The sequence below is a fragment of the Anomalospiza imberbis genome, chromosome 14 (assembly GCF_031753505.1).
Source record: "Anomalospiza imberbis isolate Cuckoo-Finch-1a 21T00152 chromosome 14, ASM3175350v1, whole genome shotgun sequence".
In the NCBI taxonomy this organism is placed as follows: domain Eukaryota; kingdom Metazoa; phylum Chordata; class Aves; order Passeriformes; family Viduidae; genus Anomalospiza; species Anomalospiza imberbis.
In genome coordinates this window covers 4,990,466-5,015,888 of record NC_089694.1, presented here as the reverse complement: position 1 = coordinate 5,015,888, position 25,423 = coordinate 4,990,466, and the positions used below count along the sequence as shown (strand labels likewise).

The 25,423-nt window shown below is 46.7% G+C and overlaps 2 protein-coding genes and 1 long non-coding RNA gene across 8 annotated transcripts in view; 2 read left to right on the top strand and 1 right to left on the bottom strand.

The window, feature by feature from the left end:
- Positions 1-19,100, top strand: part of LOC137482345 (uncharacterized) — a 21,450-nt gene extending 2,350 nt beyond the window's left edge. The window contains exons 2-4 of one of the 2 annotated variants that reach the window (XR_011004022.1): positions 3,119-3,329; positions 9,055-9,157; positions 18,632-19,100. This is a non-coding gene — a long non-coding RNA (uncharacterized lncRNA). Of the gene's footprint in view, positions 1-3,118; positions 3,330-9,054; positions 9,158-15,532; positions 17,586-18,631 lie in introns of those variants that run through there. The other variant, XR_011004021.1, reaches the window with a different exon arrangement.
- HMGN5 (high mobility group nucleosome binding domain 5) lies at positions 17,902-25,423 on the bottom strand. 5 transcript variants are annotated; one of them, XM_068204601.1, is made up of 7 exons: positions 25,351-25,423; positions 25,093-25,136; positions 23,930-23,959; positions 23,270-23,299; positions 22,747-22,797; positions 19,368-19,511; positions 17,902-18,136 (listed from the first exon to the last, which is right to left on the bottom strand). In XM_068204601.1, exons 2-7 carry the CDS (start codon positions 25,105-25,107, stop codon positions 18,089-18,091), a joined length of 318 nt encoding a protein of 105 aa, XP_068060702.1. In that variant the 5' UTR covers positions 25,108-25,136; positions 25,351-25,423; the 3' UTR covers positions 17,902-18,088. The 5 variants fall into 5 exon arrangements, with proteins under 5 accessions (XP_068060702.1, XP_068060703.1, XP_068060701.1 ...); XM_068204602.1 differs by having other exon boundaries at positions 25,358-25,374; XM_068204600.1 differs by having other exon boundaries at positions 25,093-25,195; positions 25,351-25,372.
- SH3BGRL (SH3 domain binding glutamate rich protein like) overlaps positions 24,633-25,423 on the top strand; it is a 40,251-nt gene continuing 39,460 nt past the window's right edge. Inside the window, exon 1 of the mRNA XM_068204604.1 lies at positions 24,633-24,671. Within this exon, the coding sequence (XP_068060705.1) occupies positions 24,648-24,671 (24 nt within the window). The 5' untranslated portion in view covers positions 24,633-24,647. The remainder of the gene's footprint in view (positions 24,672-25,423) is intronic.

Below are 25,423 nucleotides of genomic sequence, written 5' to 3'. Positions count from 1 at the left end.
AAGGAGAAAACACAGGTGATGTTTTATAATATGCCCTGGAAGTACAAATTCATCTTCCTGAGCTGAACAGAATTCCATGTCGGGGAAAATCAGCCCCATAAATACTGGCCAGCACCACGTCCCGGTGCATTTCGGTGCCAACAGCTCCACATCCATGCTTAGGTGAGACCCCCACTCCTGCAGAGCTGCCTCCAGCCCTGGGATCCCCAGCACAGGAAGGACATGGAGTTGTTGGAGCGAATCCAGTGGAGGCACCAAGATGGTCAGGGGGATAGTGCAGCTCTGCTGTGAGGAAAGGCTGGGGGAATTGGGATTGTTCAGCCTGGAGAAGAGAAGCTCCAGGGTGACCTAACTGTGGCCTTCCAGTGCCTGAGGGGGGCCCACAGGGAAGATGGAGAGAGACTACATGGGTCTGGAGTGCCAGGACACAGGGAATGGCTTCCCACTGCCAGAGGGCACGGTTAGATGGGGTATTGGGAAGGAATTCTGCCCTGTGAGGGTGGAGAGGCCCTGACACAGGGTGCCCTGGAAGTGTCCAAGGCCAGGTTGTGTGGGGCTTGGAGCAACATGGGATAGTGGAAGGTGTCCCTGCCATGGCAGGGGGTGGCACTGGATGGGCTTTAAGGCCCCTTCCCACCCAAACCATTCTGGGATTCCATGATTCTGTATTTCTTGAGGAATGTGACATTTCCTTGGCACCTTTTGGTGCCTTACTGAATCTCTCCACTTGTGATTTGCTTTTATTTAAGCTTGGGGGTGGCAGAGGTGAAGCTGAAGCACCACCAGGCAGGATTGTTCTGTTTGGACCTGCCTAGAGCCCATGGGGATTTCTGCAGTAACTAAAAGGGACTTTCAAAAGCCTTGGATAGAAAATGCTCCCAAAGTAAGCTTATCCATGTCTTGCTTGTGTCCTTCCTGCAGCATTCCAGCTGGGAGCCTGGCTGCTCCTTGCTTGGTGCTCAGTCCATGACCTTGGGTCAGTGCTTGGCCAGTGTTGCTCCACATCACAGCTCAGATGGATTCCTGCATCAGCAGGAGAGGAGAGTGTTGGGAATGGCCCAGGTGTCCTGTGTGTGCTGCAGGGCACAGCTGTGCAGGTACCTGCACCAGGGGCAGGTACAACCAGCATTCCTCGCTCCCAAACAGTTCACTGGGAACTTCCCTCGGCCTGGCTATGGCTGGGCTGTGCTGCTGTGCCGTCACTCCTGAACTTCTTCCCAACATTCCTGACTCCCTGGCACATCAGCTTCCTCTCCTTAACGCTCTCCCAGTTGCTTCATTACTCCCCAAGCCTGCTACACGGGCTGTTATCGATACCTCTTCCCACCTCTCCCGGGTATTCCCCTCCAGGAGTCATGTCTGGTGAGTAATGCCCATCCTCTTTCCCCAGGAGCTCCATTGCCACACCACACGTGGATTCTGCAGCTCCATGACTCATCTTTTTCCAGCTTCTCTGCATCCAAGCAGCAGCATGCTGGGGCTGATAGTAAATCTCAGAGTGAAAGCAGAATTTTATGGATGTGCTGATTCATCTTTCCTCAGAGCAGAGCTCTGTTATGTAAATGCCAGCAGCAGCTGGTGGCAGGAGGAGGGAGAACAGACTAATGAGCCACGGAAGGATTCAGGAGCAGAGATGCTTTAAGGAAGAAGCTGGATTGTTGCTGTTTCTTTCCATACTGTTCTTTAAATAAAAAAAACCTGAAAGTTTTTGAGGGATTTTAGGAGTAGGAACTGATGACATTCAAATACCCATCGCTTCTCCCCATTTGGTGTTTTAGGGAGTTTTGCTCTCAGTTGTAGTTAAAAGTAAAATTCAACCCCCTGTTTAATTTGACTACAAAATTAGATGAACTTTCTCACAATGAGCTTGTAAAACAAGGTAAGGTGTCTCTCTCAAATTTTTTTTATGATTATTCTGCCCTCATGAGTCAAATCCTGCTTTAGCCATGTGTGAAAACAAAATTGTGGTTTAGCATAACCAGAAATGTACAGTTAAAATCAAAAAAAAAGAAAGTTTAGACTGGAATTATGCAGGTGTGATGGGTTTACATGCATTGTACCTTTCCAGTAAATGTAGATGGGGATGCACATGCCTGAATCCAGCTGGATTTAAACACTGGAACAAATTACGCATTTTTGGCTTCTTTTTTTTATATATATATTTTCTGTGTACATTTCATTAAATACTCCTGAGTTGAAAGCAACCCACAAGGATTTCAATGAACATTCTGCTCAGCTTGGGCCTTTCATTTGGAGCTAAATGACAAACAGGGATAGTAGTTAAATTAAATCCGAGTTTTTGTTTAGCTGATTCAAAAATAAGAGCTGTTCAGAAGGAATTCAGGAGTCGGTGCCTTGTGCTACACAGTTGTGAGTAAATGAATATTGAAAAGGCCAAGCTTATTTTAAGATCTTTATATAGAAAAACCTCAAATTTTGATATCATAGTTTATTTTAAAATATAAATGATGTGCAAAATAATTGGCACTGATTACAGTTGCTGGAGTGCAGGGGTTGTGTGTGCAAACCAGCATCCTGTTTTTGCCAGACAAACCTCCAAGTTCCCACTCCTTCCTGTGGTTCTCTTCCTCGACAAGAGCTGTTAAGTATTATCTAAATAGCTGTTAGATATTACACAAGATCTGCTCTAGGATTTTTGCTATTTTTAATAATTTAATATTTAATGTCTCTGCTGCATCATTCTAGTCATTCCTCTAGATGGTGCCAGACATCCAAGAGTTGGGTGCAGCATTATCCCATAGGAAGGCGATGGAGGAACAGCCAGGACGCCGCTCGCCTTTGTTTCTAAATTCTTTCTTGCAGCAGTTCATCCTGTTGATAAATTACTTGTTCTGGTGATGTAAATATGATGGTTTTTTTCCTTTTGAGAATCCTAAAATCCATTCAGCCTAAATTCCACCTGCCTGGAGCAGTGTCATCCCTTGCTCCGTGGACTGATCCATATCTCATGTTCCTTATGGCAGCCATTAGCTGCTGTGAGCTGTGATCAGTGTGTGCAGCCCTGCTGCGACTGGGGGAACTTAATCTGCCTGCTTTGCAAAGCACTGAAATTTCTGACTAGCATCTAAACATTTCTCCTTATCTCTGTTTCACACAGAAATACCAAATCCAGCTGTGGATGGAACACCCAGGAAAAGGGGTGGCTCTGTGTCCCTGTGTGCTCTGGGTTCTGCCAGCAGAAGGACTGGGAGAATGATATCAGTGTCAGGTCCATCCCCAGCATCTCTGAATTCCAGCTTTGTACCTCAAAGTGCCTGGAACCCCCAAGTTTTATAGCAGCAAAATGACTGCTGGGTGTAAGTGACCAGGTAGGTTTTTTATTGCTGATGTCACTACTGCACTCAGCACAATCCCTGTCTAAGGGCCTGATTCTGACCTGTGTCCCCTGGTTGGGATCGAGCCCTCTGTTGCCAGCCTTTTCCAGCTTCTCCTGACATGCCCATGGCTGCTGCCAGTCCAGGGGTCCCCTGCACAAGGATCTCGTCCCAAAAATACCACCTGATATCACTATTGGGCTAATTCAGCAACTTCAAGTCATGCTAAATATTTGTAAATAATCCTTGGATGTTTTGTTTGTGATTTTTTAGGGTTTTGCATTTTTTGGCTTCTCCTGGAAGCCTGGGCATAAAACATCTGACTGGGAATTCATCTGGGAATTCATCACCTCTCTCCCTGGACATGCAGATTTTACTGGAACTCCCTCAGCTAAGTAAACAGTTTTAATAAAATTACATCCCTCTGTATCCCATACCCTTTTCCATAAAGTTTTGAGGATTTTTATGTTTTAATTGTATTTTTCATTTTACAAAAATATCGGAAATATTGGGAAGGAGTGCAATAGGGTTTTTTAGAGTGCTGCTTTTATTGAAATAAAAGGTTATAAAACAGTTTGATGTAATTTTTATATTTATTGATATCCCTAACAGGCAGACATTGTAAAAGAGCTCATTAATACTCTTTAAATGCAGTCTTATAAAATTAATTCTCAATTACTGCACGAGGTGATGAATTAGAAAACTCTGTAAATTTACTCACAGGAGTGTGCATTTAGAATGAACTTTCTAAGTCACTGATCATGGAATCCGAGGATGGGATTTTGGAATATTTCTCTGTCCGATACAAGAATTCTCTTCCCATTATTTTTATTTATTGACTTTAAAACCTTTTCTTGTGATCTTCGGTTTGAGATGACGTCTTCCTCTTATCCCTCATAAGGAAAAGCTTTAACATGGAAGCTTCCATAAATTCCTTTGCAGTAAAGTGACTCCATTTCATTTAATTCTTGCACTTCCATCATTTAATGGACATTGACATTCTCCTGTAGCCATCCAGCTTTGTATCTCTGGGAAAAGTCTTTCCCCTGGTGTCCTCAGGAGTTCAGAGGTCAGAATCTCTTTTTATTTTTTGCCTTAAATTATTAGGGCTTGAGACATAACCTGCTAGAATATGTTTTGTGTGTCATCTTGATTTGGAGAGGCCTTACATTCTTGGAAGGTCCTTTAAAATTTTTTTTGATTGAAGGACTAATTTATTTAATTTCCAGTGAGGTGTTTTTCAAGCCCTGCAAGTTCTTGCCCTATTGGCTGTTCCCTTTCATTTCTCTTACAGAATAAAAGTCTGCTTAGAGTTTCTAAAGTCCCCAAGTTCTGTGTGGTTGAGTTTCTGCTGGAAAACCACCACAGGTGGGAGGTGAAGCTGTGAAGGCACATGGTATCCATAAGGACAAAACTGTGCCATCAGTCCTTATTTCCCTGAGGTTTTCTTTGTTATCCCTGGATTATATTGGCATAAGTGTGGAATATGACTGTAGAGGTGGAAAAAAGCTTCTCCTGCTTGTTCTCCACATTGTCCTTGAAGTCTAAAGGATCTGCCATTTCCTATTGAGGATCCTCTTCTCTCCGTGGGTTTCCTGGTGTCTCTGGACACCTTTCTCCCTCCTGCTCTGTGCAGTCAGTAGATCTCGGTCTCTTCATTTTTTTTCCTCTCTTTGCTCCTTCCTCCTGCTTGCTGACTGAGATTGTTACAGGTAACACCTTTCAGACCTTGACTTTCTTCCCAACCCATCTTCCATCTTGACTTTGCTGCTGCCTGTGGACTCTGCCAGCCTCCCATGCCCTTGTATTTGGGGGTTTTGTCCTTGCTGACTCCAGGATCCCTCTGAAATGGCCAAGGAATATTTCCATGGGTTACACAGTGCATCCTGAAATGGGAGATGGAAAAATCCCATTGAGAGTGACACTGTCCTCTTGGTGCAGGTTTCAAGCAGATTCTGGAGAAATCCTGGGAGCTGAGAACTGAGGGAGGGATTAGGGAGGCCTGAGGCTCGTGAGATGTATCAAGACTCTTCAATGTGTTGTTCTGTCTTTCTTGAACATGTGGAAAACAAACCAGGCTGCAGCACTCCCTCCCTGTCAGGAGAAGAAAGCAGCAGGACAAAATCTGTTGTTGGAATTTCCCTCCAGCAGCACTTCCATCCCTCCCACCCAAGGGCACTTGGGGTGAGCCATGACCGTGCCTGGGGGGACTCATCCCAGGGGACGTGCGTGCGTGTCCCAGAGCTGGACACTCTGCTTTGTTCCCTGCAGCCCCACCCACACCCTCAGCCAAAAATGACATTTTTCACCAACTGCTAAAGTCTCCTGCTCCTACTTTAATGTTAATTTTGGGAGTTTTCAAATGGACCCTGAGCTACCTCATTCAGGAATCCACGTGGCAGCCCCGAGGTCCAGCCCCATCTGGGTGACAGAGTTTGTTTCCTTTGGCAATATGGATTTAACAACCAGGCTTCCAGCCCTGGGAATCATTTCCCTCAAATAGCTGCAAAATAAATGATGGGACATTTTCCAGTGCAGTGCTGCAACCACCCAAAACACCACTGTAAAATTCACAGAGGCCAGGCAGAGTGAGTGCATTAAGCAAGGCTTTGGGGGATTATGGAATTAAATTGGGAGCCCCTTCCACCCTTCCCCCAGTCAAAGACATTCGGAAATAAATATTAAAAAAAGGGCGTTAAAACAATGGCTTTGGCTAAACCTCTGCAAGCAAAGAGCCTCGTTGTGGAGGCTGTTGCTGAGCTGTGGACTGCTGTGTTCAGGCTGTGTTCCAGAGGGTTTCCGTCAGGGCGCTGGGGTAATCTCAGGAACACCCAACAGCCATGGCTGGAATGACTGCTTCTCAAATTCCCTCTGCAGAGGAGAAGTCACCTGTCCCTCCTAGAGCACAGGACCTTGCCTCCTCTCCTGCTGCTGCCTTTGGCATTCTTTATCCTCTGCCTGCAATTCCCAGCTCCGTCCTTTTCCTGGCATCAGGAGCATCCTTCTCCTTTCAGGGTGAGTTTGTGCAATGAAAGCTTTGCTTTAATCTGGGCTGGATTTAGCCAGATGCTGCAATCCTGGGAAAGCTTACACAGGGCTCAGGTCTGCCACGGGAATGTAGCCTTGATTTGATAATCTGGGAATGGTTTATTTAACATTAAAACCATAGAAAACCTTTAAAAAAATTTTTTGAGCTCCTTTTGGCCTTGCAGTAGAACAGGCACCCGGGCTTTCAGTCACATATAGGGCACCCATGAAATAGGTTTTAGGCTAATGAGGCACACTCTGCCTGCTTTAATTAAATGAATTAGAGCCAAAAAAAAAAAAAAGGCATTTCCCATTAAAAGACTTTAGCATCATAATAACACAGTGAATTTAAATATTTAATATAAAAATACATAAAATTAAATATTAATTTCCAGTACACTTACAGAGCCCATTTGACCCAAATGACCCCACAAATATTCCCTTAACAGGGAATCCCTTTTCTTTGCATCTTTATTAACATAATTACAGATCTTTGTATATAAAATCTTTATTTTAGTTTAGTTCTCTTGGTAATAAAATAAATCCATGAGACACCTATATAGCAAGAAATAGGATTTACAGAGATTTTAAGCTTTTGGGGGCAAACATGGTTTATTCTTGCCCATGTCAGGGCCTGGGGTAGATGAGCACCATGACACCAGAGGCAGTTGAGTGTATTAATTAGTGCTAATTAATAAAGTTACCAGGTTCTTTGACCTTCCCACAGCTCACTGCGTGGGTGGAGGAGGAAGGATAAGGAATGAGCAGAGGAAAATCCTTTTGGTTGAAGTTTTTCCATGCCTGCCTCTCCTCTCTGACTCCCCCAGGTCCTGTGTCCCCCTGTGCCTTAGCAGGGAGTGGTGACAGCTCATGCTGCAGACTGGAATTCCAGGGAATCCTGCAGCCCTGTGGGAAGCTGCTGGCCAGGAAGGGGCTGGGGATGCTGACTGCTTGTGACAAGTCTTGCCTGGGAGAAAACCAACACAGCAGTGGTTGGAAACCTGAATGATGTCACTATGGCAACAAAATAACTCACCTTAAAATAAAATGTGCATTGGAAGCAACCTCATGTGCTCAGGGAATACAGGGAGGAAGCTCCTATTTTTTATATGTATATATTTTTATGTTTATGTATTTTAAAATATTTTTTCAGTTTGCTGAATTCTTGCCCTGTTACCAGATGCTGATGCAGATGTAAGAAATATTTTAATTTCTCTCAGCAATGAAATTAAACAGAACATGACCAGACCTCCAAAAGAAGGAAAAATGTGTTTGCTGGAGGGCAGGAAAACCCTGGAGCTGCTGATAACTACAAGTCATTCTGATGGATGTGAGATCCAGACTATCAGTATCTGCAGCTCACAGCAGTGATTTGGGACTAATTATTGCTAATATTTTTCGTGGACATAGTCCATCCCTTTCCAAATGTGGAAACTCCATTTCCATATTTGTTCTTTACAGACAGGTTTGTTTTCCCCTTGATTCTGCATTAAATAACAGCAACAGGTAGAAATTTAGACATTTCTCTAGAAATTCCAAACTCTCCCTGGCTCTTTTTATCCCATGAGCATCCCAGTCAGGATGGAGCTGTGGTGATTCAACCACAGTGCTGCTGGTGGGATGTTCCCAAGTTTCTTCATAATCCTGGATGCTTTTCAGACTGGAGTGGGTGACTTTGACCACCTCTGTGTGAGGGAAGCTGGGATGGGAAGTGCAGTGCTGGGGGTGAAGCCACGAGCTGTGCCGAGCTGCAGCAGCCCTGGCAGCTCCTCAGGGATCCAACCCTGGCAGCAAAGAGGAATTGTCCTGTTGGGCTCTTCTCCTGCTTGTCAAAGGCCAAGAGCATTTATGGGATGAAGCATAAGGCCATGGAAATCCCAGCACCCCTGATCTGGTCCTGCAGCGACCCTTGACTAATCCAGGGTAAAAATAGAAACACAAATTGTCTGGTGTTTCACTGGGAAGCAGAAATCCAGCAACGCTTGAGTTTGAATCATCCAGATGATGCTCTGCAAGAGGGAGATGTTGCTCTGGAAATCCCTCTAATCCTCAGGGACGGGGATCATGGTCCAGGTGGAGAGATGCTCCCAGTGCTCCAGCGGGCAGGGCAGATGGAGCTATTTTAAGCCGAGCAGAGGAAGCCTGCATTGGCGTTGTGCTCGCCCAGCGTGTGTGTGCTGGGGACAGAGCATCTGCCTGGGAATGGGCAAAGCAGTGCCAAAGGCTCCATAGCCACAGGTTTTCCCACGGTTTTTGCAAAGTTCAGCCCATTCGTAAAAGCCGTGGAAAGCCGAGCACATCCCAGAAGGAATCGTCAGCAGCCACAGCTGCATGAGCAGCTCTGGACTTCCAGTTCTTGCAGTGCAAAAATAAATACATTTACAGAATAACTGTATATATTATATTATATTATATTATATTATATTATATTATATTATATTATATTATATTATATTATATTATATTATATTATATTATATTATATTATATTATATTATATTATATTTATTATATTATATTTATTATATTATATTTATTATATTATAATTATATTATATTATATTATATTATATCATTCTATATAATAATTATATAATATAATAATTTTCCTCTCTATATCCCATTTTCTGAGAGCTTTGCACCCAGTCCAATGGCAGTGAAAATAATTTACTTCCAACTGCTTCTTTCATAGGAAACCAGAAAAAGTGGATTAAAAGGAATGAGGTTATGAAGCATGACAAAATATTCCAAAACAACTGTGGAGGAGGGAAGAGGAGTTTCTGCTCTGACCCTGGGTGAGTTCAAGGGGGTACTTTGGATACTTAGGTGCCAAATAATGCTAATAATTGAGACTGTCACATTTTGACGTCATCAGCACAGCATCCAGACACTGCCTCTCTCCTTCCCATCGGTATTTCCTTGCAATCCCGCATTCTCTGCAGCCTCTGGTCGTTGGGAGAGCAGGGAATAGCTGCTGTAGCTCCCTGCTCCCTGGCAGCGCGGGAGGGATGAGCCGAGATTGAAATCGTTTCCTACCATTGATGTCAGGACGACTCCAACACCGGTTCCATCCACATCACTCCTTCCTGCACCCCATCTCTGCAAGGAAAAGTAATCATTTGTCTTACCTCCGGGTTTAATTAGTCCCTGCCCCGGGGCTAATTAGGAGCGCGGTCCACGCGGAGGTCGGGACCGGAGCCCTCCCTCCCTCTCCCGCTCCCGCTCCTGCCGCCTCTCCCGCTCCCCTTCCCGCTCCTGCTCCCGCTCTGTGCCATCTGCCATTGCCATGACACTGGCTTTGCTTTTCACGGCTGGCTGGGCGCGCTGGATGTGCGGGGTAATGGGGCTATTTTTTCCCCCTTCGTCTTTGGAAAGGAAATAATAATAATAATAATAAACCCAGGAATGGCTGGAACTGCTGCATGCTGCCCTTTTCCTTCCCACTTTTGAAGCTTTTTAGCATTCAGTTTTCCAGCAATTGGGAGGAAAATTGCCCTGAAAGAAAGAAAGAAACAAAAATCTGTGTTATTTTTTAAACACCACCCCCCTACACTCCCCCCCCCCCCCCCCCCCCCCCCCCCCCCGCCACACAGGCAGCTGCAGAGAATTTCTCTTCCAAAGGGATGATGTAATGGGCTTTGTCAGCCAATGCTGGAATGAATAAAACCCGAGACCCAAAATCCTTTTGATGAAACTCCTGAGGTTCCTGGAGCAAGTGGTCGCCAAAATAGGCTGGAACTGCTGGTTTTGTCATGCAGCTCTTGAGAGAAGTGAGATGGAGAGTCAAGGGCTGCAACCGGGGAATAACCAAAAGCACCAGGTTTTGTCCCTGCTGAGGGAAAGGGGCATCTGGGGACACTCAGTGAAGCACAGCCCTTGCTGCCAGGACATCAACTCAGGCTTCAACATCCACCACAGAATCACTCCTGATCTGAACGTGGCACATTTTATAGAGATGTATGTGTATATTTAATATTATGTATATTGTATATAATTAGATATTATTGCCCAGAAATGCAATATCGAATATGTGGCTGCCCCATCCCTAGGAATGTCCAAGGCCAGCTTGGACAGGGCTTGGAGCAACCTTGGGGCTAGTGGAAGGGGCTGCTCATGGCAGGGGTTGGAACTTGATGGGTTTATAGTCCCTTCCTACCCAAAGCAGTCGGGGATTCTGTGTTATGTAAAAAACATAAATATACAAACTATACACAAGTATCACCAATTCCTGCTGCAGCAATGGGCACATTGTTGCTCTCCCAAGGATGTCCTGGGCTGCTGAGGCCAGGAGATCTCTCTTCTCACTCAGTGACTTATCCCAAGTCTCTGTCTAGCTTTCTTTGGGGCCCTTTTAGGCACTGGAAGAGGCTCTAGGGTCTCCCAGAGCTTTCTCCAGAACATGCCCAGCTCTCCCAGCCTATCCTCATAGGACACACTGCACTGTTCCTGTCACCCCAAATTTCTGCAGTGAAGAGGCTGTGGGGCAGGCAGGGAGAGCTCCTGGCATTTCAGAAGATTCCAGCTCTTGCAGGGACATCACACTTGCAGGTGATGGAGGAGAATCATGGATACATTTTGCTTTGGCTGCTCTCTGGCCCCTGCTTGTGCATCCTTGCTGGGCATCCCTGCAGCAGGAGCTGGGACAGAGCTGATGCCACCATCCCCCAGCCCTGTGGAGCCACCACCACAGTGCCACATCCAGTGACACCCTGATAGCTGTGGTACCTGCTCCCGGTCCCCGTGCTGTCACCCCAGCAGCTGGATAACTCCAAATTCCCAGGGATGACCTCACTGTGTGTGCAGAGCAGCTATGCAGGAATCCCCAGTCAGGACCACCACCTAGAGGCTACAGCACCAAGTGAAGCCAAGAAGATTTATAGCCAAGATGGGCCAAAAAGGGAGTTGGAAATAATTCCCGAGCCCAAATGGAGCAGCACTGGGAGCTGGGAATCTGGACCCCTTCTCCAGCCCAGTGGTGGCCATCACCTCACCTTCAGCACCAGCAGCACCCAGCAAACCTGGGCCCTAGGGTGGCATTTGGGGAGGGAGTTTTGCCAAGAACAGGAGGATGTGGTGCCCTTTTCCTCCTGGGAAAAATTCAGCTCCAATGGAGAATATTTCCAGAAACACACCTGCACAGGGGGATGTGCACAGCTCAGGTCAGTGGCACAGGGCTTGGCAGGGACACAGGTGGTACCTTGGGTACATCCACGCCCTGTGCCTGTCCCCCCCAACAGCCACAAACAGTAAACAGCAGGGAAGTTTTCCTCCTTTCAGAGTGCCCAGAATGTGGCTGGAGGGGCTCAGAACAAAGGGGAAGTACAGACCTGTGTCGCCTCATCCCCCAGCTCCTTCCAGAGGTCCGGGGCTGGGGACAGCTCCAGGTCGTCTCCCTCCACCACGGGTTGCTGGTCCTGCGCTGGTGACGCGTCTCTGTGTCCCACAGCCCCACCGGATCATCTTCCAAGAATGTGTGTAATCACTTCCTAAGCCATTATGAATCCTGGGCTCCATTTGGGCAATGAGTTACATGGTTTAATTACTCATTGTGTGAAATATGCTCGTTTTGCATCTGCCACTCTGTAATTTCATTTGGGGCCTCTTTGTTTGCTTTGTGTCCCCACACAAGAGCCACCGACCTCTATTCACTGTCCCTGTGCCGCTGCACCAGGGAATACAAATCCCGCATCCTTTTCCCCCCCGTCTGTCAATTCTTTGCAAGACAAAAAGGGTAATTTATTTAATTGTTGCTGGTATAATGTCCTAAAAGTCTCCTTTTCCCTCCAACAGTTAATTACACTTGTTAATTATTTTAATTATTCCCAGGGTAATGCTGTAGGTATAGAGGAGCATAGGAGTAAACACAGTGCAGGGAAGTCAGGGTTTACTCCAAGATCTCAGTTGATAACCAGGCTGTAACCACATGGGTGGTAAAACCACAGCAGGGAAGGTTTGGCCTGGATTTGGAACTTTCTGTTGGCAGCATGGAAGGATTTATAGGAAGAGAAGGCAGATCCTGCAGGATTGCCCTCGGATGAGGCCCGGAAGGATGACTCCAGCCTTTCTCTCCTGGCAGAGCCAGCACAAAATGAAAACGTGACTTGGGGAAATACTTCTGGTCAGCACCTCCATGACAGTGGATTTATATGAAGGAAGAAACCAAACCATGCAAAATTCCAGCCCACTGGAAAGTTGAGTCTCAGCCTGAGGCTTAGGGACAGCCCACCTCCAGCTTCAGCCATGTTCCGAGGGGAGCGGCAGCCCCGGATCCATGAAACAGCAAAACTCGTTTGTGGTCCCACAGAGCAGCCTCTGCCAGCGCCCCTGGAGCCAGGGTGAAACCCGAGAGCTGCTGCAATCCAAACCTTCTCCTTTTATCTTCCTGGGGGGAAAACAAACAGCGCAGAAGCTGGAGCTGTGTGGCTGGGATGTCGCACATCTGGTTTGAGCTCCGAGAAATGCACTTCCACCCCCTCCCCGAATTGTTCATGTTAAACAAACAAAACCCCAGTGATTTTGTGAGATTTTTGGCTCTGGCATGACTTTGGAGCAGCTTTTGCTGAGAATTCCAGGCTTGTGCTGCACTTCATCCCCATTGGAAGCAGCACACCTCGCTCGCCAGGAGGAAGGCACTTCCAAAGGAGAACAGCCGTGCCCTGGAACCCCCTTACTGGGAATGCTGCCGGGAGTGGGAGGGGGGAGTGTTCTTGACCACTCTGTGTTTAGGTTTCAATCCAGCATTTTTCCCTGTGTTATTTATGCTTCCTCCCCCCTTTTTAAGAACGTCTGGAATTGTTTAAGATGTGTCCAATTGTATTAAGTTGCCTTTGAGAGCTTTATGGTGTCAATTGGATTCCCACTCTTAGGAACAGAGCTTTCCAATTTGCTGTTTTTCCCTTTTCTATCACATCAGCACCAACTTCCTTTCAGTGCATTCAGGTGTTACCTCAGCCTGAAGTTCACACTAATCCCTGGATATCACTTCCATTTGACACCATTCCAGTGATTCCCTGCTTGGTGCTGCAGGAGGAAGGGAGTGTCATTCCCCTGGGATCCTGTCCCACTGTCCCCTTCCTGTCGTCTTCCAGCAGAGGTGGATAAATCAGGGCAGATCATGGAATCCTGGAATCACAGAGTGGTTTGGGTGGGAAGGGACCTTAGAGCCCCTCTCATTCTATCCCCTGCCATGGGCAGGGACATCTTTCATGAGACCAGAGTGCTCCAAGCCCTGTCCAGCCTGACCTTGGGCACTTCCAGGGATGGGGCAGCCACAGCTTCTCTGAAAACAGATGAAAGGTGTGGGTGAAGGGGGTAGGAGCAGTTCTGATCCTCTCCCCATCCCCTCCTTGACTCACCCTAGCCCAATCCCAGTCACATCATCCCCCCTTCCAAAGCAGGGGACAATGGTCACATGAATCAGCAGTGACATCTGTCCCCTTGTCCATGCTCACTTGTGACAACCTCCAGCTCCTCTGGGCACTGGGACAATCTCTGGAAGCCACGTTGACATTGTTCTCTCCAAGGACAGAGCTCCTCGAAAGCCGCTCAGCGCCGGGCCTGGGGTGTTCCCAGCTCCTGGAGCCCATCCAGGGCATCAAGTTTCAGAGCAGGAGCTCCCAGCAGCTGCACGGGAAAGGAGCAGCACCACTGAGACAGTCAGAGGGAGGAGCCATCGTTTCCATTGCAGGGATTCAATTTTCTTCCTCCTTCATCACATTAACACCAGTATTACTCCATTAACTGCCAGGGAGCTGCTCTTGATCTGAAAATCAGACCTGTTGGAGTGTCACAGAATCCCAGACTGGTTTGGGTTGGAAGAGACGTCAGATATCCTCTGGATATCCCCCTGCCATGGGCAGGGACACCTTCCACTCTCCCAGATTGCTCCAAGCCCCATTCAGCCTGGCCTTGGATGCTTCCAGGGAGGGGGCAGCCACAGCTTCTCTGGGCCCCCTGTGCCAGGGCCTCTCCACCATCATGGGGAAGAATTTCTTCCCAATATCCAAACTAAATATATCCTCCTTCATCTTAAAGCCCTTTCCCTTTGTCCTGTCCCTCCATCCCCTGTTCAAAGGCTCTCTCCAGCTCTCCTAGAGCCTCTTCAGGCACTGGAGGCACTTTTTCTTACCCAGGTGAACACCCCCAGCTATCCCAGTCTGGCTCCAGAGCAGAAGGGTTTTCTTTTTTTTTTTTTTTGTGTACAGTCACTTCACTCAAAGGAGCAAAGGTGGATGTGGGATGGACCTGGAAAACCCTTCCTTTTATGTGCTTGGAGGGATTAGTTTATTTTATTTTCCCCCATTTCCCTTTTTTTTTTTTTTTACATCCCAAGGACCTCACTGTGTTTGCCATTCTCTTGCTTGCTGAGGCAGCAGTGCCTTTTCCCTCTGTGCTGCTCCAGCACGTTGCTGATGGTGGAGACCAGGATGAAGTCTGGAGGTGCCTCCTCTGATTTCCCTGTCCCTTCCAGGACAGTGACCAGTGTTTTCAAAGTGGTTTTCAGTGGGTTTATTGTTCTGAGCAAACAAAAGCAAATGCTTGCCCAGTTCTGTTGAAGATCCCATGAGGACACTGTGTGAGGACACTGTGCTGCTCTGGGAGCCTGCACCAAAAGCTGGATCATGGAATTACAGGAACATTTAGGTTGGAAAAGCCCTCCAAGTCTATTGAGTCCAACTGTTCCCCCAGCACTGGCAATGCCACCATTGGCCATGTCCCCAAGTGCCACATCCACAGTTAAATATCCCCAGGGAGGTGGCTCCAGCCTGTGCCAGGGCTGGACTACCCTTTTTTCCTTAATATCCAACCTAAACCTCCCCTGGTGCAACCTGAGGCTGTCTCCTGTCATCCTGACCGGCTGCCTGGACACCTCACCTGGCAGGGTGTTGCCAACACCGCTCAAATCTCTTCCCCTGACATCACCTCAGAACCATCGCTACCTTCACACTCATGAATCTCTTCACCTTTGTATCTTCAAGGTCCCCAGTTGTTATGGTGAATAATGATAACCAGATCCACAGCAATCTGTGGATCTTTCCTAATCAGCATCAGACCCAGTAACACCCGGAACCCAAGGAACAGGTAGCCAAGGACCCTGGGGAAGGCACTTTCTCCACAAATCCCAAATAAACCTGAAAGTAGGTTGACAGTTTGAAACCTCTGCTTTTCAGACAAAATAAGCCAAACTTGGGAGCTGCCATGGAGCTGGCTTTGGATTCAGTGTCTAGACACCAGGACAGCCGTGGAGGAGGCTTTGGCATAAACCAGACAATCCATTCAGTTGTGCAACTCTCTCAATACCCCATGGCTCTGAAAAGTTATGAATTTGAGCAAAATGTTCTTGGGCAATTTTCTGTACTTATTTGAAAGAGGAATTTGATTAGAACAATAGTTATAGAATTAAGAACAACTCCCACCCTGGCATTCAAAAAATAAATAACCAAAACCAAACACTCAGTTGTATGTTCTGCGTAAGAACCTCTGGACTCAGATGGAGAGACAAAACTTGGGATCAGAGTGACCTCATTCCAAAGGGTGTTTGTACCTTGGCAGATGGATGGATCCTGTGCTAAGGAAATACCAACTATATTCAGTGTCTGCTGCTTAAATCACAATGTTTGAGACACTCTGACTGGAGGCTGGAGCCAAAGAGAGATGGTCCCACAGCACCAGGGCTGGGAGAAGGTGCTTCACCTTCCTGCAGGACTGGATTCCTGTTAGAAGCCCTTTGAGAGAAATCACTGGGGTAGGAAATAACACAAATCTAAAGTATTTCCAAATGCATTTTCTCCCTGGAGCAGTACAGGCCCTTTGGGATTTCTCACTGACTGCTGGCTAAACTCATGGAATCCTGGAATGATTTGGGTGGGAAGGGAACTTAGAGATCATCTAATCCACCCCCTGCCACGGGCAGAGACACCCTCCCCTATCCCAGGTTGCTCCAAGCCCCATCCAACCTGGCCTTGGACACTTCCAGGGATGGGGCAGCCACAGCTTCCCTGGGCACCCTGTGCCAGGGCCTCACCACCCCACAGGGAAGCATTTCTTCCTAATATCCCATCTAACGCTGACCTCCGTTCAAAACCATTTCCCCCTGTCCTGTCACTATGTGCCTGTATGAAAGGTCCCTCTCCCTCCTTTTCATAGGCCCCCTTAGGCACTGGAAGGGGCTCCAAGGTCTCCCAGAGCCTACTTTTCTCCAGGCTGAACACCCCCAGCTGTCCCAGCCTGTCTTTGTGGAGTGGGAATTCAGTGAATCATTTTTAGATGTCAGTCAGGATGACTTTTGAATTACTGTTGGATCGTGTTCCAACTAGGATATTCAGTCTCCCTGGTTTTACCCGCATCTCAGCACACTTCCACCAGGCACAGGGAATTCAGTTACTGCTCCATCAGTTTTCACTGGAGGAGAGACCAGAGCATGCCCCAGAATCTCTGCTGGATTAAGGGAATACAGTACCAAGGAAAGGGCCCCTCAGAACTCCCTCACCGTCACTGCTGAGGAAGCTGGAGCCCAGTTAACCCCGTGTTTGTACAGAACAGGTGGAGCAGCAGGAACAACAACCTCCTGTGCCTGAGGCCTGGAAAATGGCATCCACATTTAAACACCCTCTAGTGGCCCTGGGGACTCATCCTGAACCCCACTGCATCCAAGACACTCTCACTGAGTGCTGTTTGGGTTTGGACACAAAATATTCGAGCTCTTGGGATTTCCCTTTGCTGGGCTGAGGAACAATTTAATGGGAGAGAGGTTTCTGCATTGCAGACATTTTTCTTTTTATTAAATATATCCTGTAGCTCTATAGAAGCAGGTTTTAGCAGAGTTGATGAAGTTGCACAAAAAAGCTGTAACAAGAGAACTGGGACTTAACCCCAGCTCACTGGTGTGGTCCAGCTCTTTCCCAGAATAAGGAGGCCTGGACTAATGGGAAGTCACACAGCTGAGGCAGAGAGGGGCTTCAGCCCCAGCCTAAAGCCCAAAGCTCTCCAGCTCCATGGACTCTCCCTCTCCCACTGCAGTTCTCCTGGAATTTGGGAGCTTTCCAGCAGCACAAGCAACAAACCACAATCAGCTTTTGAGGAGTCTTTTTTATTAAGATAAATCCAGCAAAATTCCTAACAGTGGGTACATACAACCAACCTGCCCTTTTTGAAAAGAAATGTTTGTATTTCATTTAAAAACAGGATTACACTTTTATTTATTTATTTTTCTTTTTTTTTTTTTTTTCAAAACTGACAAAATAAAATTACATTTGGGAAACAACAGATTTCCAGCTCTTAGGTTTTTTCATGAAAATAGCTCACCTTCTTTATAAAAGCAACCCACAGAACCACTGGAATGTTTCACACGGTTATTTGTTTTGAGACCTCCCCACTTTAAGAAACCATACAACACATACAAGGGAAAAATTAAAATCTGAAGTCTGTAAGCATGACTTACACAAAAAGGGACACACTGACAGAAGTCAAAAACTACCACCACTTATTCTTTCCATGTACCATACAAACTATTACAATCACAAAATTTAAAAACAATGACTTTTTTTGTTTTGTTTTGTTTGTTAGGGATTTAATTCCCAAGTAACCGAGATGAAGATGTTCCATAATTAAATTCATGCTAAAAAAACCTGCATTTATAAAATAGTTGATAAAAATATTCCTCTCTGTTAACAATACAGCATGGAGGTACGGATACCAAATGATGGAGATTTAGGGCAGGGTTAACATTACTCGGACTTGGCTTCCTTATCATCAGATGCTTCAGCAGCTGGTGCCTAGAAAAGGGGTTGGGAAGAATGGAAATATTATTGGTAATGCTAATTGGATTCCAAGCTAACCAGCATCAAAAAGAGACCAGTTTGTTAACACAGACATGGACAAGGCTTTGTGTGGATAGACAGGAATGCACAAAAAATATTGATATGACAATGGGCTGATAATTCTTAAAATCAAAACACAGGAGTATCAATTAGTGAGGTAATTTTGGAATAAGTGCCTGCAAAGAAGCAGAAGTTTGGAATGTATTTTAATTAGGATCAATGATATGTTAGGGGAAGTTCAAGCCCTCATCATGGGGCAGTGGAAGAATTACACATCAACCACAACCCTGCTTTGTCTGAACTGTGGGGATTCACTTCTCACCTTTCTCTATAAAAATGTACTTTTACTTTCCAAGTCAAGGTATCACACCTGCAAAGCTCCCTCAAAGCCCCTCTGAAGCACATTAGCCATGTAGTGCTCTAACCAAGCAGCTCCTGATCTTGTTTTAGAGATGAAAGAATAAAGGACCCCTGGCTGGATGGTGACACTCAACCATGAAGAGACACCACTGTCAGTGACAGAACACAACAGGCTGGGCTGTGCCACGGGCAAAGAGAGCCCTGAGAAAACACTGCTTCACTATCAGCAAGGAATCTGCTGGACAATCCCTCAGCAGCTGAGGGAGCCTGCAGCTGGACCCAGCAAAAGGCAGCTGAGGTAAGGAGCTGCCACAGCAAGGACCTGTGAGAAGAAGCTGCAGATAAGAGACAAGACTGAGTCTACTTTGCAAATCTCTTGTTGAATTGTTCTGAGCCAAAGAAATGTTTTAAAGAATTGTGTAGAACTCAAAACCAGATTTCTGGCCCAGCACCAACCCGTGCTGAGCAGCAGAGGAACCCAGCAGTCCAGAAGGGATGTGCAAAGGCAGCTCAGGGCTGGAGGGTGCTGATGTCCCTGGGCTCCACTGTTCCCCAAATCTTGGGCATTGCTGTGAGCCAGCCCCGAGAGGGACCAGGGCCAGCAGACAGCACCTGTGGAAGGGCTCCAGCACAGGGCAGGAAGGAGCTGGAAGGAGAAAGCCATTCCTGCAGGCTCTCCCTGGGAGCTGCCCTGGGCAGGTACCACAGCTGCCCTGTCCTCACAATGTGGCAGTGATCCCCCCACCCTCTGGAGCCCAGCAGAGCTCCTGCAGCTGTGCTTCCAGCACATCTGGCTCTGTTCCCAGCTTTAGTGGAGCTAAAGTACCTCATTAGTTTTGGTATCTCCATTTTCAGAGTGGTTTTCTTCTTTAGCATCCTCTTGTTTAGTTTCCTCTTTGCCTTTGGCTCCTTTCTTCCCTTTTGTTGCTGCCTTTTTGTCCTCCTTTTTATCATTTGCTGCTTTTTCTTTCTGTTAAGAAAACAGACAGTGATATATAAAATCCTGATTTACACCTTGTACATCAGCATGTTCTCAACTCCAAAACTCTCTGCACAACCTCCTTCCAACCCCCAAACTTCCTATTGACAAAGATCGAAGTTTCACAGGAGAAATGTTTTCCTTCTGTCCTGAATGTGCTATAGGGAAGTGCAGAATATAAAAGCAGCCATGGCTGGGGTTAAAAGAATTCTCATTTTTAACAAGCATTCAATTAAATTAGCTAAAAAATGTTGAACTGGCCTGTACTTCTGCCCTGCTGCTGAAAGGCAGCCACAGAACAAAACCAACATGTGCAAACACCAGAATACTTCAGATGTGCTGTTACTGCCTATTTAGAAAACTGTAACAAAGCTGTAGGCAAAGGACTTTCCCCCTTCCCTGCCAGAAATATTCCTTGTGATAATAAACTACTTCCATGCCAAAAAACTGGGGGCTCAACAGCATCACTTTGCTAACCACAAGAGAGCTGCATTTAAGTGCAGTTTCTTATATGAGGATCAGGCTAAATCAAAACAAAACCCAAAACTTGATGCTTCTGTAGTAATAATTTCCCATAGGCAAGGTCAGATCCTGACCCAAATACCTGACCCTCATTAGTTTCACTTCCAAAGATGTGCCTCTTGCTGCCAATAAGTAACAGCACTGGCTCAGCCCCTTGCTTGATTAACCTACTTCCCACAGAGGAACCAGGAACCCTGCAAGATCTGCTCACAGCTGAATGAGGATAAATGAAAATTACTGGATATACATTTATCTACTCAGGAGATTTGTCTCAGTGACTACAAGTTACCAAAAGGTTACAAGAAGTTTACTTTCTTACTTCAGTCCCTCAGTTATTAATGCACACAGTTAATTCACCTTAAAAATGAGCTGCTAAGGGCAAACTCAGAGCATTAAGGGGTAGTCACCTGATTCTTCAATTATTAAAAATTCCAAATTTACCAAAATTACCAAATAATTACCAAAAATACCAAATTACCAATACCAAATACCAAAAAATTACCAATAATACCAAAATTAACAGCAAATCCTCCAATAATGCAGAAAATTTAAGGTGGGGTCAGTACATTCAGTGAGTGAGGGTCTCTTTCTTCTCTAACCTCTCACTCCTCAGTCTGAGGGATTTCATCTCACCTGGAAAAGTCTCCTACAGTGTGATGTCAGGAGTCCCTGTCTTGGGAATACCTGGAATCCTGGTGCTGTTTGGCAGTGAGAATTACAATTGTACTATGGCACTGCTTATCTGTTCCTTTATCCCACCAAAAAAAACCCACAACAAAGTATTAACAGAGCTAAAACCAGCTCTCTGTGCTGGAAATGTCCCTCTTTAGAAAGCCCTGGAGGAGAATCCAGGGAAACTGACTTCCATGGCTGAACTGACTGGAGAGAAAGGGTCCCACAGGACACAACAGGTCCTCAGCTACAGCACTGTGTTCATTTTCCTCAATAATTTTGCTCTAGAGATGGCAACAACAGTTCAAAATTCAAGTCCTGCATTTTAGAAGTGACAAAACTCCTTTGCCAGCTCCATGTTTTTCAATATGGCAAAGTTTAACAGGTGAAATATATTCTGACACACGGAAACCACTCCAAGATCCTGAAGGCTGACAAGTAAAGCACTTAGGGCAGACACAAATTAAAAACGCCTCCACAATTCTTACTCCATCACCCTTTGCACAGGTGTTGATGCAGTTTGGGGAGCTCTGGAGAGCCAAAAACACAACTCAGGTGTCCTGGCTTCAAACAGCACCTCAGGATCAGGAGGAGCAATGCTTCCCAAGTCCTGCTGGGGGCAATTCCCAATGTACAGCTCCCAGGGGATCCCTGCGTGATCCCAAAGGGAGATCACACCACCCAGCTGTGCACTGGGGGCCCAAATGAAGCTTTGGCAGTCCCTTACAGACCTTAACTCTTGCACCCCTGTTCAACTTTTCACATTCAGTTAAGGCAGCATTAGTGTTTAAACCCTGCAATGCTTCCATGAAAATAGAAAAGCAAACTTGGGAAAAAACCCAAATACAACAACGTGGATCATCCACTGCTGCCCTGCCCTGTGTGCCACCAGCAGCTGGCTCTGCTCTGCCTGGGACACCAGCCACTAGAGGGAAGTGCAAGCCAGAGTGTCCGGTGCTCCATCCAGCCAGGAACTGGTCTAGAATTCAGCTGCAGCCAAGATGGAAGGGGAAAAGCTCGCTCTGCACAGCACTGAGATTACAGAGCTGAGCCCAAAATGACAAGTGGGGTTCTCTCTCTTTTCCACAGCATCTCTGCTGCTCCACACAGAGGATGTGGAGGGAAACAGTTCCCTCACCTGGAAATCTGCTGGGCTATAAGCAATTGCAAATTCCTTTGCAAAGGAAAAGGAAAAAGCTCCTGGTTCCCAGCTCACCATCTCCCTCTGCAACTCAAGTGTCTCTCCCCACTGTGCTTTGCCCACCTCATCATCCCAAACCACAAGGAAAATGTGTGATTGGAACAGGTTAAAAACAATCACTGAAGTTTTGTTGCTGGGGTGTTTATTGTTGTGTGTGTATTTTTTTTTTCTTAAGCTGCAAAATCCTAAATGTTTACAGAAAAATCTATCAAAAAGGCACTGCAAACTGATGGCTGGGAAGGCTGATAAGAAGGGGATGGAAAGAAATCCCTCATGGATTGCAGAACTGCCCCCTCTGAAATTTCAAACTGTTGCTCCAAACTAAAAAAGAGCTTTAAATAGTTTATTTTTAAATTATACTGTCAGACATACCAATGTTTTTGACATTTCCAAAAATATCCAGCTGAAGGAGTCTCTAGAACTCTGAGTGATTAAAATGTGATAAACTGATAACTAACTGCAGAGAGGGCCTCAGAATGGAAATATAGTAAGAAACTGTAATTAAAAGCATGATTTTCAATGCCTCCTCTAATTGAGTCTCTGATCTCTACTCCATGCATCATTTTCCCAACAATGCATTATATGAAACTTCAGAATGGCCTTGTAAAGCAGCAGCAAAGCCTCACCACAAGGGATTTCAAATCTGCTCAGTTTACCACATTCCTTCAGTAGAAATTGGATAAAATTATGTCTTTCTCATTCTTTTAGCTCACATAATTCCATCTTAAAACTTTCAAGATAATTATGAATAAGCAAAGTGGTTAACTGTGGGGGGTTTATCTCTGTAAATACCTCAAGAAGGAAAATACACCTTCAGTTCAAGACCCTTACCTTAGGTGCTGCCTTTTTGGGCTTTGGCTCCGGTTTGGGTGGAGCAGGTTTCTGCAAAAAACACAAGAAACAAGTCAGGTGAATACCAGAAATAAATACTTGTTTTTATGAGAAATACTTATTTTTATTTTTATGTTGGTAGCTTTTGAAAATTACTTGTTGGCCCTGCAAAAAATCAATGGGCAAATTACCAGGCTAAGGAGTAAGCAGGTGATTTACAGAGCCACGAGCATTTGTATGGAGAAGTCCTACAGGGAACAAATCCATCCTGAAATCAATATTCCTTAACTCTGGATACTTGTGCCCAGATGGAATGTGCACTAACACACACACTGTAACTCATATGAGAAGCCTGGGATGTGGGGATGCTCAGGAACAGAAACATGGAATGGGAATTTTAAATTTTGTAATACTCTGAGCATGCTTTTCCCTTTTTTTTTTTCCCTGGGGGAAAACCCCCCATAGTTTATTTTTAACTGTCACCATCCCAAGTGATAAAATATTAAAGGATAGAGATACTCACAGCAGATAGTCTGGCTGACCTTCTCTTTGGCTGCATGAGGAAAGATATGTCAGTAAAATTCAGAGAGCACATAAAGCACAGCTTTCCCACAACAGCCACCCAAAATAACATGGCATCGTGAAGCCCCATAGAAATCCTAGGATTTATGAAATTGTGGGCATTATGGTGAGGACCTTGATGACTCCCCATCCCTGGAAGCATCCAAGGCCAGGCTGGACCGGGCTTGGAGCACCCTGGGATGGTGGAAGTTGTCTCAGTGGCAGGGGGCAGAACCAGAGGATATTTGAGGTCTCTTCCAACCCAAACCATGCTGTGATTCCATGATCCTCGTACGTCCAGCTCAGGCTATTCTATGACTTCCTAGAAATGCACCTTTGCTCAGCAGTTCTCTGCTGCTGGGTAAGTGATGAAGTTTCCTTACTTGCAGGAGTTGTGAGGCTAAAAGGGGCACGTTCCCACTGGAGCCCGTCCCTGACCTCAGCCCAGGGGAGCTGCTGGACCCCCGGTGCCACCTCAGAGGACAGTGATGGCCCCGAGCACCCCAAAACCAGGCACAGGCCACCCCCAGGGACTGAACACCCCTCATGAGCTGCGTGGGCTTCCTAATTTCTGCAGAACCCCACGGGAATTCTTGGAGTGGGTGCCACACACAACTCCTACCTCCTCCTTTGCCTCGCCTTCAGCTGGAGCCTGCAAGGAAAGCGAGACACTGAGGTGAGAAGGCAGCACCACCCCCTATGACTCCACCTGAGCCCTGAGAGAGCCGGGGGGGCTCACAGGGCCCCCCAACACCAGCCGCAGCAATGGCGGCCTCCCCCCATCCCCGCCGCCACACGGACTACAACTCCCACAACGCCCGGCGGCCGCCGTCACTACGTCACCACGTCGAATTCGAAAAGTTCCCGCCAATTTCCCCTCACACAACAAGGTCGCCGCGGGCCCCGCAAGGACAATGAGGGACAACCGGGAACGCGGCGATCGCGCCCGCCCGAAGCGTTTCGACTGGGTCCGGGCCCCCGGCTGCCCCGTCCGGGGCCGTGAGGCGCCTGGACCGGGTCGAAACCCCTCAGGCGGGCGCCTCGGTGATTGAGGGGCGACCGCATCTCCGCCCCGCCCCCCCAGCCCGCGCTGTGAGGGGAGGGGGGGCGCCCCATATTCCCGCTGCCCCGAAGTTCCTGACTACGGTGGTAAATCCCTTTTCCCCGCTTTCCTTGAAGGCCAGTTTCAAATTCTGCGCCGCCTAATGGCCCCAAATTACCATTGCACAACCATCTGGTATGACAAGAAGTGGGAGGCAAAAAAAAAAAAAAAGGAGAACAAAGGCAAACGCAGGATAAAGAGGCGACGTTTAAAGGCGAATCCAGCCGGGAATGGCGCGATGGGGATTAAAACGCTGGCGGAGGTGGGTGGTGGGGCCCGGGGGGGTCGTGGCGCAGGTTTTGGGGGGGTTTTGCTGCCCCGCGTTCTCCACAGGGGCAGCACAGCACTATGGCTGTTTGTAATCCAGCATGGAGACACTGCTGCTCCAGCCTTCTCCTCCTTCCCAAACAAAACAGCCCAAAAGTGAACTCGCCGCGCTGCCCTGCCCGCCCCGAGCCCTCTCCGTCCGCTCCCCGCTCCGCTCTAGGACATACACCAAAAATTAAAAATGTAAAAAAAGGGAAACCAACCAAAAAACCCAAAAAACTCCACACACACGCGCGCGCGCGCTAAATTTTTTTTTTTTTTTACAGCTAAATTTCCGCGATTGCCGCTTTAATCTCTCCCCCTTCGTTCCCCATCTGTCTTCCCTCGGTTTTTAATTATTTTTTTTTCGTACTTACCTTTCTTTTAGGCATAGTTGCACCTTAACAGTTGATTGCAAAACCTAATAGAGATAAGATATCGAAAAATAAATGGAAGCGGCGAAAAACTGTTCCGACCGTCCTGCAAAAAAAAAAAAAAAAAAAAAAATAGACAGGAAAAAAACCCAAAAATAAAAAGGAAGATGTTTAAGGGACCAAGAGTTAATTGCGGCAGAAACTGAACAAAAAAAAAAAAAAATCCCCCCCTCTTTATTGCAAACAGTAAAATACACCAACACGCAACCAAACTGCATGAATGGGGAGCGCGAGATGGGCCCGGCCGCTGACTGACGGCCGCAGCGGCCAATGG

Excerpts from the sequence above, each read along its gene's own strand:
- HMGN5 (XM_068204598.1), bottom strand. The coding sequence starts at position 24,372 with ATGCGGTCGCCCCTCAATCACCGAGGCGCCCGCCTGAGGGGTTTCGAC. Across the intron at positions 23,960-24,189 it reads GCCCGCGGCGACCTTGTTGT|GCTCCAGCTGAAGGCGAGGC; the intron begins GTGAGGGGAAAT and ends CTTTCCTTGCAG. Across the intron at positions 18,137-19,367 it reads GAGATACCAAAACTAATGAG|GCACCAGCTGCTGAAGCATC; the intron begins GTACTTTAGCTC and ends CCCCTTTTCTAG.